This window comes from Eriocheir sinensis, chromosome 17, assembly GCF_024679095.1.
Source record: "Eriocheir sinensis breed Jianghai 21 chromosome 17, ASM2467909v1, whole genome shotgun sequence".
Taxonomy (NCBI): Eukaryota; Metazoa; Arthropoda; class Malacostraca; order Decapoda; family Varunidae; genus Eriocheir; species Eriocheir sinensis.
In genome coordinates this window covers 11186685-11200505 of record NC_066525.1, presented here as the reverse complement: position 1 = coordinate 11200505, position 13821 = coordinate 11186685, and the positions used below count along the sequence as shown (strand labels likewise).

Sequence of the window (13821 nt, the reverse complement as noted above, 5' to 3'; positions counted from 1 at the left end):
GACGCAGACGTTGGTGTCACAGTATGGAAAGGGTCAAGAGGAAATGGAAGAGGATTAATCCTCTTCCATTTCCTTTTCAGATTAAAAGAGGACTAAAACCCTTTCCATATGGTGACCCCGTCGGACGCCAACGTCGGCGTCGCCGGAGTGAAGGGGTTAAATAAAGTATATAGTGCATAAACATTTTTTATTTATTTTTTAACATATTCCCCTTCAACTCCTTACTACTCAGCTATTTTTCAGCGCATCACACTTAAATATGGAGCTTGAATCTGCATGTTTTTTTTTCTGATTTTGTTGGTGTAGGTTATGATCCGATGTAAAAATATATAGGGGGTCAAAATTGCCTCAATATAAGCTGTGCTGTGATTGCTTTCATTCCTCTTTACATTTGTTTACTCAGACCTGCACAAACAAATGCAGAGGCAAATGAACACCATCATGGCAAAGCTTATGTTTGAAGGGAATTTTGACCATCTTTGATATTTTTGGCAGGACATGACCTATATCAACAGAATCAGAAAAAGCATGTAAATTCAGGATTCGTGCTTAAAATTAAATAATATTATGAAAAATAGCTGTGTACTAAGGAGTTGAAGGGAAATTAGTGCAAGAGAATATTCATGCGCTACTGTACTGGTACTTTATTTAACTCAGAGTTTTGTATACAGCAGTACCTCGTGATTCGAACGCCTTTCAATTCGAACACATTTATCAAACAAATTTTGTCATCCAGTTTGAATGTGCGTCGCAGTTCGAACACAAACAAACGGCTGCAGACGAAGCCACCAGTGTAGCCAGGTCAGTGAATGTGATACCGTGGACTCCAGCCTCAAAAACCGCCAACCCGCGACTGCCATTTTTTCCCGTACACTCTCTTGAAAAATAGCCCAATTGTGCGGGATAAAAATGTGTATAACAGTAGTACTTACCGCTACTTCACGTAAAATGACACCGGTCAGGAAGAAAATTAAGTGACAACCCGAGAATGTCGGCAGACCCTTTTCTGGGCTTTCACGAGTCGTGGCTGTGGTACGGTGAACCCTAAAAGGGGCTCACCATAAAACCCATAATTCAAGCTAATTGTAGGCGGTGGTGGCATAGAGCAACCCACCATACATGCCCTGGGTCATTGTGGTGGGTGAGTGATCTTGAGATGGGCTTTTTTGTCATAGGTGGTGCTGTAAGGTCATGGCAGATTGAATTAGCTATCCACACAGTAATCACTTGTCAAATTATCTAAAGTAGACAACAAGGGACTTTAGGCTAGATGCCATGCATCACAAGACTGTTTATTTTGTAACAAACATCACTCAAAAAGAATGGAGTTTGAGTAAAAGAAATATTTTTAACAGCTTTGTTGTTATGAGAGGAGTACTCTGATGTACGTTCCATGCTCTTTTCTTTGTCTCATAATGCAGTGTAATTTTGCTGTTTCTCGGCCACTTCTTGGCTTTCACATAGCCGAAGCCCACGGGTTAATGCCTGTACCTAAACAAACTAGTGGATGACTGTACATTAAACCTGACAACACGCGCAAGACACGCTATATTTCCTTAGTAGACAGGGATCATTGAGGTAAGACACATAAAACTGTTTAACTTTGTTTAATTGATAAACACAAACAATTTATGAATAATACTGAAGAGATATTGAAAAGATTGGTTATTATTCTATATTTACAAGTGCCTGTTTTTCCATTTTGCACTTATCTTTTTACATTCTTACTTTACATAGGAGTTCAACAAACACTGAAGCACATTCAAATTTGAAATTTCACACTTCCTTAAGTTTTAAAAATATACTAAAATATTACAACAACTAGACTTATGATGAAGAATGATAATAAAGAAATATGATGCATGAACTTTATACCCGTTACCCCTCTGAATGTTGATGTCTCTGCCATGTTTGTTTACATCTCAAAGCAGTGCCGTCGAGTCTATAAGACAGACCAATTCTGGTAGGTCACAGCAAATATTAAGTTTTTTAAATGTATGTATTTGAGCGATCTGGCCACAGGGCACAACATAAACTCATAAAAATGTAAGAAAAATACGAGGATTTTGGGGCCTGGAACGGACTAATTTTTTCTACATTAATTTCAATGGGATAAATTGCTTCCTAATTCGAACATTCTCAATTCGGTAATACTTTATAAGAAGTCCGCCTCCCCCTTCGCCACTCCAGCCCCCCGTACCCCCCAAGACAAGCCTGGGGAACTGTGGGGAGGGAACCGGGGTTTGGGGGGGGGAAGCCAAAATCACTGAAAAATGGGCTTCCAAAATTTCCCTAGAAAAATCTCTAAATGAAGGAAAATTCCCTAGTCTCAAAAGTAAGGAAAGTCCCAACTTTATAACCTAACAGCTCCCCTCGCCCCCTGATAATTTTTTTTTTACTGATTAATCTAAACTACTCCAACCGAACTTTACGACCTGCTAACAAGGTTGCTTCGCCCCCCTCCTAACCAAGGGGGGCTGCGCCCCCCTGGACCCCCTCCCCCGCTTCCAAAATTTCCCTAGAAAAATCCCTAAATTTAGGAAAATTCCCTACATGGGGGGGGGTCCAGGGGGGCAAAGGTCGTTAGCAGATCGTAAAGTTCGGTTGGAGTAGTTTAAATATGCTCCCCACCAAAAAAAAAAAAAAAACTTCCGGCGCATCATACATGTTTGGGGATCCAGAGGGGGCGCAGCCCCCCTTGGTTAGCAGGGGGGCAAGGGGGGCTGTTAGGTTATAAAGTTAGTACTTTCCTTACTTTCGAGACTAGGGAATTTTCCTTCATTTAGGGATTTTTCTAGGGAAATTTTGGAAGCCCATTTTTTTGTGATTTTGGCTTCCCCCCCAAACCCTGGTTCCCCACAGTTCCCTAGGCTTGTCTTAGGGGGTAGGGGGCGCTGGAGTGGCGAAGAGGGAGGCGGATTTCTTATAAAGTATTACCCTCAATTCAAACAGCCCAAATGAACCAATTAAGTTCGAATCACGAGGTACCACTGTATTTGTTTTTACATTATTGCTACAGATTTATGCTGTTGTGATGCAGAATTTTTTCATGAAGAAGATGGTGGTCACAGTTTTTCTTATTATAGAATGGTGGGGTCAGGAAACCAGATGGGAGTGAGGTGTGTAAAGTTGTCGGTTTGGGAAGAACTGGGCACATTCACTGCCACCACAGTGGGCTACTGACACCACTCATCACAATGCAGCAGGATGGAAATCCTGTGCTCTAACCTGTAACTCTGTGATGGGAACCCACACAGCCCTGGGAGGTGGAGTAGCTCATAATGCCCTGCGTCAGCCAAAACCTACGGCTCATCACAGCTCTTGTATGGCCAGACTTTTGTTTCAATACCCAGACTTGGGTAGGCATATGTCCAGTAACTGCCTGACTGGGCATATGTCTGACATATGTCCAGATTTTATTCGGTAAATCGAGGGTCAAGTGTTTTTTGTAACTGGGAAGTTAACATAAAGAAGACAGTAAGAAATTATCAAAAGAGGTTTTAGAGGTGTAAAATAAAACGACAATCTTAGGAGCTATATAATTATTTTTATTAACAATTAAAATCATGTTAAAAGTATATGTTCAGCAAGGGTAAGACATTAACTGAGGCAATAGAACAAATTTGCCTCAATCTTGCAAAATGTAAACAGGTAATCATAAATAGGTAAAGAAAAAATTGTTTATTTTTAAGTATTCACCTGCTAATTTTTTAAAATGTCATCAACAGGAGGGCACCTGTGATGGGACTGTTCAGTCAGGTAGAGAGAATGCACATGATGTTGACCTCAACAGAAACTTTCCATCACAGTGGAGAGATTTGAGTGAAGAATACCTTTACTCTAATCGTGAGCCTGAGACATTGGCAGTCATGGCGTGGATCATTAACAACCCATTTGTTCTCTCTGGTAACCTTCATGGAGGCTCTGTAGTTGCCAGCTACCCTTTTGATGACACCAGGTAAGTAGAAGATCCATTGACAAAAGAATAGTACACTTATAGGAGTCATCTTTATTGAAGTCTTTGAACTTTTCTAACTTAACATTGCTTACATATTTATATGCGTTGTGTTTGATACAGTGCTATTGCTATGTAAAGCTGCATGTGATCTATTAAAAGCATATTGGAGATGAGTACTTTAATAGAGGGTCTTATTTAAGTTATCAGTTATTATCTTGTCCTACTCCTATTTAATATATTACATGTAAGTTTCTGGGGTGCCTTATTCACATTTACATTCAGATTCAGTTTGATCATAGTTTTGTTTTCTCTTGATCCAATACAACAATGAAGCCAAAAGGTCATTGTAACTTTGCCAGCTGTGTATGCATTCTTAAGCTTTTGAAGTGGAATGTCAGGAACTTTACCATATTATAATTAATGGAGCTTATCTTTAACGGCTTCATCAATGTGTTTTATGCCTATTGTGAGTGGTGTGAGAGCCTTGTGAGAGGTCTTTCTTATGTAGTAAAGGAACACCACTGTACAGTTTTTCAATCATTTACTAGTAGCCCTTGCTCTGCTTCTTCTCACTGTAAAATTAAAGGTTTTGTTGGAATTTCCCTATTGAAGCTGTACATCAAGCAGGTACTCCTTATTAGATGAAGACATAGTTCAAAGGAGTATTTCACCTATGATTAAGTTTATGTACTTTGGGAGTTGTGATCCAGAATATACTTGCAACATCCTGCGTCACATGGCGGTTTTGCACTATATAACTCATGCATGATTTAGTCAGTACTATCTTTTGGCAAAAGTTTGTTGTTAGGCCAACTAATTGAATAATAACTAACATAGGTTTAATTTGTTTTGTCAAGCTTCTATTTAGTAGTTGTTAAATTAATTCTGAAAGCTATATTTTCTTTCCAGTTTTCATGCAGACTGTTGTGTCGAAAGCAAATCTCCTGATGATGAACTTTTCCATTACTTAGCAACTGTTTATGCTTCCAAGCATCGCACCATGCACACAGGGACTGTGTGTAATGATGGTAACTTCACAGGGGGAGTTACTAATGGGGCTTACTGGTATGATGTTGATGGTAAGACATTGTATTAAATTGTGTCCAAATTTACATTGCATTTATTTGAAGATATAGGAAAAGTCCTTTAATCCTGAATGCAAGGGGTAATGGATTCTCTGAATTAGCTGTTTTTCTGGATTACCAGAAGGGGACCTCAAAATGTCCAAAACAAACCATGCAATCACACATGATTAGTGAATTAAGGATAATTGTCAAAAGTAAAACTAGATATTTTACCATGATTAGTGACTACCAAAGCAGGTGGTAAATATTAAAACAACTGAAGGTCAGAAAACAAAGAATCAGTCCAGATCTACTTCTTTATTAGAGACAAATATTTTTGGTCCTCATCTTACAGGAGGTATGCAGGACTTCAACTATGTGTTTGGGTCTTGTTCTGAGGTAACTTTTGAGTTATCATGCTGCAAGTACCCCAGGGCTTCCACCATCCCAGAGGAATGGGACAATAACAAGGAGTCACTCATGGCTTACATGGAGCAGGTACACATGGGAGCTAAAGGTATGTGGTGGTTTTAGTTGTTTTTGCCTTCCAGAAAGTTTAGTAAGTTGTCTTTGTAGTGTGACTCTAATTTAGTTGGTTTGATTATTATTACTTCAGAACCTTTCACATAAATTGTGATAACCTGTCATCCACACTTTCATTATTGAAGCATTGTTGAGAAAGTTTTCACCAAGATTTTTCCTTTTAGGTATTGTTGAAGATGCTGCCACAGGTGAAGGGCTGAAGGGCATTTATGTCAGTGTCGAGGAGCTGAACTATAACGTTACAACCTCAGACAGAGGAGAGTATTGGAGGCTACTCATGCCTGGGAACTACACCCTTGTAGCTAAAGGCTATGGGTAAGTGTTACTGTCATATGCAGGTAGCCAGGAAAGCAACAATTTTTTTCATGATTTGTCCTTATACTCATAGAAAATAACAACAAAGAAAATAGAAAAACAATGTAATTATAATATAAAATCAAAGTAAAGAGTTGTCAGCACCCTTATGGACACTTACTTAAGTAAACTTCCACACATATTCTTTTTCCAGTCTTGAAACAAGGCAGAACAGGCAAAATTGAAAATGTTGAGCACTGCAAAAGTTGTGTGGAATGTTACAAGGCTTTCATTGCAATGTCAATTTAGCAGTAACTGAAATTAAGCTTAATGAGACTTTCATGGAAAGGAGAGTGGTAAGAGAATAGAAAGGTAGCATATAGGAAGCTTCAGGAGAAGGATTTATAGATAGATATGGCAAGGTAAGATACAAGTGATATTAATAGTACATTGATAAATTTCCAACATTATTATATTTTTTTCAGTTATGAGACAGTGAAGCAGAGGATCAGTGTTGCCAAAGGTGTTGTGTCTCGTGTTGACCTCAAGATGAAACGAACGGTCTCAGGTGAGTTTAAACTTTTATGTAATCATTGAGTATGATTTTCCTTCAGTAATTGGGTTCAATATTTTTTTTCTGTTAATATTATGAAAGTTGAGAGTAAAGCCCTTGTGACAGTGTTATCTGAATGACTTAATGATTTTACCATACTGGCTCAGTGCAAGATTTTTATATTTCTTGTACGGTATGTTTGTATTGATACCATGCTGTCTTTTTATCGTAATTATCAATGGTTTTACTTCAGTCTTTGATTTTCTAACAAAATAGATTTAAAGTCAAAATGTTCAATTTCTTAACTAGAAGTTAAAATATAATTTTTTGCATTTATTTAATACAGAATTTGTATTAAGCACATTGCATTCCATATGAAAAATTGTCAGTAGGTATATATCTATTTATCTGTCTATTTATATATATATTTATTTATTTATTCATTTATTTATTTTCTCTCCTTAATGTGCTCTATAAATATATACCTACCTGGGCCACTAACAGCTTAGAACTGACAACCAGGCCCCATCAAGATAGTCTACTGGCATTATGAGCATGTACATAAAGAAATCCTCAAGATGACATGAATTATTGAATAGAAAGACAGTAATCAGTTTTGTCTTGAAACTACTACCACAGTAACATTATCAAATCATCAGGCAATTACATTATTGGAAGGCAAGCTTTACTTCCTAGAAACAAGTAGTAGTGGTACATCTAAGTAATCAGCATATTGTTGAAAAAACAACTTTTCTTCCCATCTGACATCTCTGATGGGATCATGATCCAGATGATTAAGAAAGGACAAGAAAAGTGTCTAACCCTCTTTTAAAAAAGATGCACTTGGGATCCAGTATGACACTCCCCATCATTACCAGGGAATGCTGAACAGCCAACAGGTGCCTTAAATAGGAAGTCTCGTTCCGTGAGTGGTCCGCTGTCAACTCTGATGGCTAGTCCTGATCCCTCATTGCTAGCCACTCTCAAAAATACATCTTGGTTAAGTGACTCTTCATCAAGTGTAAGCCTTTTGAGGGTTAATTCTTCAAGTGAGTGTGTACGGTGTTTTAGTGTGTGCTGTTGTCTGATTTGTTCAATGGTGGGTGAAACTTCAAGCTTCATCATCAGCACTGCAATATTATATTGTTCTTGCTTCATTGAAATTTATCACTGTCTACCTTTCAGAAGTAAATAAATTTATTAAATATAAGGATTCATGTCAAGAGTTTGATAAAAAGAACTAAAACATTAATTATTGTTATACAGAACTTTACAGTGGGGCCCTATGTCTAGCAGTATTGAGTGAAAAAACATTGCTAGTTATGAAATTGCTAGTTTGAAAGCAAACTTTGTTTAGTAAAAATATAGTTTATATATAGTAAGTATAGTACAGGTGACTCGATTTACGCGAGTATTGTGTCCTTGAAGAGGTCGCGTAAATCAAAAACAATGTAAATCAAACAAGAGGTAGGTTTCTATCGAAAAATAAATATTCACTTCATTCAGGAGAGAGAGAGAGAGAGAGAGAGAATATCCACATCACCGAGATATCCACTCAGTCTCAGCCTCACTCGTGTGAGGAAGAAATGAGGGACACCATGAATGACTGGCTAGTATTGGTACCGGTACCAAGCAGTCTGGTACCAGTACCATACCATATAGCTGGTACCGTTAGTACCAGTACTGGTACCGGTACCTGCCCACCCCTATTGTTGAGTAGCATGGCAGTGTGGGTACTGTATTGTTGTTCAAGTGGTGCGCAGGAAGAACTGAGCTCAGCTGTGTGGCCGCGGTGCCGTGTGAGTCCAGTTGCGTGAGACATCTGGTGACCACTCCATCAAATATTGTGTATAAGTGAAAAAACGTGTAAATTAAATATTTATTTGGATTTTGGACCCCGCGTTATTTAAAAAACGCATAAACCAAACTCGCGTAAATCGAGAGTTACCTGTATATAGTAAAAGAGTATAGTATATACTTTATACTATACTCTTTTACTATATACAGGTAACTCGATTTACGCTTTTTTTTAAATAACGCGGGGTCCAAAATCCAAATAAATGTTTAATTTATTTATTTAATTTACTATATAGTATAGAAAACAGACTGGAATCTTTTGGAAGTTAACTTTCATTTTTTGCTCAATTTCAGCTGTTGTAAACTAAAACTATAGCTACAGATAGGGAAAGGCAATGAAATTTCACCATAAAATGGTTTGCATTTGTCTCATTTGCTCTCAATTGAATAAAAAAGTTGGGAGATCACATTACGTTGGCTTACTGAGAGCTCGCACCACTGCCACCACCGTCGCCACCCTCCTCCACAGCCAGAAGTGCGACAGCCTCCCTCAGGGATCCACTCCTCTTGTATTGCAACAGTTCTTGCTCATTAAGCCCAGTAAAGTCCTCAGGGTTAACAGGACTGAGCGTTGCAATAAGGCAATGTCACACCTGCGTTCAGTTAACCCATTTCCAGGGCTATTCTATTACTTCAGGAGTAGGGCTGGATAATGAAAATGATGGAAGGACCATACATATATTATACATATTCTCTGAACATTTTTATACACAGAAACAAAGTAATCATCTACCATACCTGCTTTTACGTTTCTCCCGTAGGCATGTAATTTTTTTTTTTTTTTTTTTTTTTTTTTTTGTGTGTGTGTGTGTGAGAAAAGAATTCGGCAACTTTAAGACACAAAATTCTGTATTTGGTATATTGAAAATTGAGTACACTACAATTAGGTTGGACACAACAAGCCACATATATATAGCCACTATTACAATGTCCTACCTTAATGAGAAAAATGCCACTTTTTTGATTTTACAAGATCAGCATAAGTAGTGAGAGTGGCTGAGTAGTTAGCGTGCTGGGCCAGCATTCATCATGCCATGGACAACATTGATTCGAATCCCCACGCTACCACCTGGGATTTTTTAGTCACCGCCAAGTGGCCTAAGACTACCCACATGCTGTCCTGAAGACCACCCATCTACCCGGACTCTAGAAGAAACCGTCCAGTGAATCAAGAATGAGTTCCAGGGGGCAGCATGAGCCAAGCATAACTGGTGCCACCATTAAAAAATTGCCTGCGCCATGACGGGCCTGGGCCGACCACCAGCTAGGCCCATGAAGAAAGCCTACAGGCGCTATAGGCTAAGATGTAAAAAAAATATAAATAAATAAATAAATAAAAATAAATAAAAAAAAAAACTGACAAAGATGCTGACTGGCAAGGGAGGAATGACTATTTGTTTTTATGGCATTCATGTGCCCCGTGCCACCCCTGGCTCAGCCCAAGTGATGAGCCATGAATGCGTACGCTGGCAGAAGTGGACATTCGTTCAGTTCGTTTATGTTGGTACCAATGGTGGTGTGGATGTTATCCTACATTTCATTCAGTTTATTATTACAGTTTATCACGTGCTTAATTCATCTAATGATTCTATTTAATACATTTGGTCACGATAAAAAATCTGTTTATGTAAAATTTTGTACATAAATACATAAGTAAATATTTCTAATTTATTATACTTATTCTGATTCTGTCAAAAGACCAATGAAAACAAACTTAAGAGCTGGATTTGGCCCACGGGCCAACAATTGAATAGTAGTATGTTAGTCACACAACTCCTCACAGGTGAGGAGAGGAGGCCCAATGGGACACTGAATCAGTTGTACACAACAAAAATGACATCCCACACAACTCCTCCACAATGTTCCCACAGCAGCTCTTATAGACAACCCTTTACTGGCAGCAGCAATCAGAGATGAACAAAACATTTGCATAAGACAAGAAGATGCAGAAGGGGTGACATTGGCCACAACATGCATAACTGTGTTGTCGCTCTGTTAACAGTTATATGATGAGTTCATACTCTGAAAGAATTGCCTGACTTAATTCATTGGAACTACTGAAATACTGGTATTAGGAATTTGTTTGATTAATGTAGAAGTTATGTGGTTATATTTTCTGGGGTAAATTGTACTTTTTTCCAGTTATTGTGTGTTTTTATTTGTGTTTAAGAGAGAGAGAGAGAGAGTATATATAGTTGGTTTGAGGTCTGATATAACCAATAAAACATTTAGATAGTTGGGTGTTTAGTACTTGTACCAGTATTTTTTTGGAGTTAATTTTCTTTAATTTCAAGGATAATTATACAAAATGGTTTATCATACACTGTCTCTGTTGTCCCTGTTATCCTCTGCACTTAACATACGCTTGCTTATTTCTATTTATTTGTTTACTTTTAACTTACTGGTTGCTGCTTTGCTCTGTGTTGATGTTGCTCAGATTTGGCATAAACTTTTATTTCCTTATTTCATGTGTGTTTGATGTTGTTGATTGTGTTTGGCATCTCTGGAAAAGTTATTAATTTCATAGCAAATTCAGTTGTTTTGGTATGCTTTAATGTAAGAGTTGTGCACATTGCAGTGTATATATCTTGAGCTTGTTGATTTTATATGTATGGTTATGAAATCAAGTTCCTGATGATTCTGGATAGATTTGAGCAAGAGAGCATCACATATGATTTATTTTATTTTATTATGATATTAAATATTTTTTACAGAAACTACAAAGTCACTCATATCAGAAACACCGCCAGTCACTACAAGCACTGCTACAGAAGCCACAACACTACAAGAAACAGAATCCCTCGGAGAAGTGACCAGTGCTGTTGCAGCAGACACTATCACTGTAGTGGACACCACAACCACCACCACTACCACCACCACTACCACCACCACCACACCCCCACCACCACGTCGACCTGAAGAGGAAGGGTTTCTCACTCCCCCAGAGTTCAGGTAAGCAAGAGTATGTACTTTTAAAAAATTTTCTAGCTTTCATGTTTTTATTTTATTTTATTTATTTATTTATTTATTTAAGTAAACCCTCAATATAATGGATTTCGGATATAACTGACAAGGTCAGACGGTCAAAAATCCACAGGGACTGACCGAGAATAGTTTTTGAACCACCCGCTTTCGGTAACTACAAAAGCGTCTGTTAGTCACCTCGCCCTCCTCCCTTTATCTGGTGCCCCATCCTTTGGTTACTGTAGTCTTTTTCAGCCCACCTGATGAAAATAGCCAAGTGTTTGTGAGTGTCGATACTGACACAGCTTAAGGGGTCGAGGTGGGTTAGGCCCCCCAGTTAGGAAGGTTATGTTTGTTATGTTTGGTTAGTTTAGATTTATTTGGCACTCACTGTTAGGTGTGGAAATACGCTGCGAGGGGCGTGACCTGGCGGCTGGTGTTGTGAGAAATACCTCCTCGAAGAAATAAATCGCTCTGCTGTCCACCTCACATGCGCACTGGGGGAATACACTGTAGGAAAAAACATTAATTTGCCTGGTTTTGTTCTAGTTTGTCCACTTGTGATCTTAGTGAGCGGTGAGTGAAATGTAGAAACTGTAAGCAAGTTGAACATCTCTCTCCGAGTTATTTTGCGGCTGCAGCGGCGGGCAGTGACAGGTGTACAACAGGCATTGAAGAGTCAATCATTTAATGATTTTTGACAGAAACAGTTATCGGATTATTTCATAACACCGAAAACTACCCCCCCCCCCCCAAAAAAAAAAGTTTCGTCTGCCAGCGCGATATTGGCGCACTTGCAAAATTTTATCCATACCTGTAACAGTACGGCCCCCCCGCAGGGCCCCACTGCCAACGTGGCAGCCTCAGTATCTCGTAGTCCATTGCCAAGTGAGCTATGCAGCCATACAGACAATGTGCACACAACATACACAATAAAAAAAAAGCTATATCATCATTTTGTTTAACGTCCGTTTTCACTCTTCCTGAGCGGTTGGATGCTTTATGGCTCTCCTCCGTTCTACTCTGTCTTCTGCCCGATGCTCATCCAATCCCATCAGTGCCAAGTCTTCTTGTATACACCTCCACATTTTCCTAGGTCTACCAACTGGTCTTCCTTCTACCTCTAATCTCTCCACAGCTCCCAGCACTGTATCCTCACCTGCTCTCTGTACATGTCCAAACCATTGGAGTCTTTCCCTTCTGAGCACTGTTTTCAGGTCCTCTACTCCACATCTGTTAGCTACATCTGCACTAGACACCCTATCTTGCCACCTGATCCCCGCCATATACCTCAGCATTCTGCGATCACTTGCTCTCAGTACCTCCATCAATTTTCTAGTTAGAGCCCATGCTTCTGCTCCATACAACATCACTGATCTAATACATGCTTGGTACACCCCTGCTCTGCTCTTTAGAGGGATGCTACGATTCACGAGCAGACTAGCCACCTCCCTCCACTTTAACCATGCTGCCGCCACTCTCGCTCTCACTATCCTCTCCACTCCTGCCTCACAGTCCAGAACATCTCCCAAATAACATAAATTTTCTACCTCATCCAGCTTTCCTCCATTCACCTTAGTTCATCCCTCCCAGTTTCTTGTCCTTGCTGTCTCCTTACGCGAGCTGGACATATAAAATTCTGCACTCCTCTTACATTTCTGAGGCCTGAGCATCTAAGGTGGTACCACTGCCTGCAACATGTGCACAAGACAGAATTTACACCCACTCCCTTCCCACAGCATCCACATGGATATTTTCCTGATTTAATCTTTTCTCTTGCTTCTTTTCCAGTCACCATGTACTTTGTTTTTTCCATATTAATTTTCAAACCTCTCCTCCATTCCTTCCTTCCATTTTTTAAACTTTTCTTTCACTTCTGTCTCTGCATTTACTACCAAGTCACCTGCACAGCAGCTCCCATGGTGCCTCTCCTCTTTCTTCCTTTGTTGCCTCCTCCATTACTGTTATAAACAGGAGCAGGCTAAGGGCAAATCCCTGGTGAACCCCACTCCAATTTCGAACTCATCTGATGTTCCCACCACTGTTTTTATTCTTGATTTTGTACCTTCATATAGTCCCATCACCAATTCAACCAATCTTTCTGGTACTCTTTGCCTTCTCAATGCTTATCTTATAATTTCCCTATATACCTATATACCCTATATATACCTACGTTTATTAGGTTCGTTGGTATTATTTTACATTTTTTCTAATTTTCACCGCTTATAACAGACTTTCGGCATTAACGGACAAAGTTCCCCCTCCAATTAGTCTTATATCGAGGGGTTACTGTATATATATATATATATATATATATATATATATATATATATATATATATATATATATATATATATATATATATATATATATATATATATATATATATATATATATATATATATATATATATATATATATATATATATATATATATATATATATATATACAGTAAACCCTCGATATAATGGACAAGGTCAGAGAGTCAGAAATCCACGGGGACCGACCGAGAATAGTTTTTGAACCAACCACCTCAATAATTACAATAGTGTCTGCTAGCCACCTCGCCCTCCTCCCTTAACTATAT

At 38.7% G+C, this 13821-nt stretch overlaps 1 protein-coding gene across 5 annotated transcripts in view; it reads left to right on the top strand.

The window, feature by feature from the left end:
* LOC126999945 (carboxypeptidase D-like) overlaps positions 1 to 13821 on the top strand; it is a 43963-nt gene that overhangs the window by 2159 nt on the left and 27983 nt on the right. For 3 of the 5 annotated variants that reach the window (XM_050863123.1, XM_050863121.1, XM_050863124.1), the window contains exons 2-8: positions 3729 to 3958; positions 4868 to 5037; positions 5378 to 5539; positions 5730 to 5880; positions 6345 to 6427; positions 7291 to 7461; positions 10984 to 11221. In XM_050863123.1, the coding sequence (XP_050719080.1) occupies positions 3729 to 3958; positions 4868 to 5037; positions 5378 to 5539; positions 5730 to 5880; positions 6345 to 6427; positions 7291 to 7461; positions 10984 to 11221 (1205 nt within the window). Of the gene's footprint in view, positions 1 to 3728; positions 3959 to 4867; positions 5038 to 5377; positions 5540 to 5729; positions 5881 to 6344; positions 6428 to 7290; positions 7462 to 10983; positions 11222 to 13821 lie in introns of those variants that run through there. The other 2 variants (XM_050863125.1, XM_050863122.1) reach the window with 2 other exon arrangements.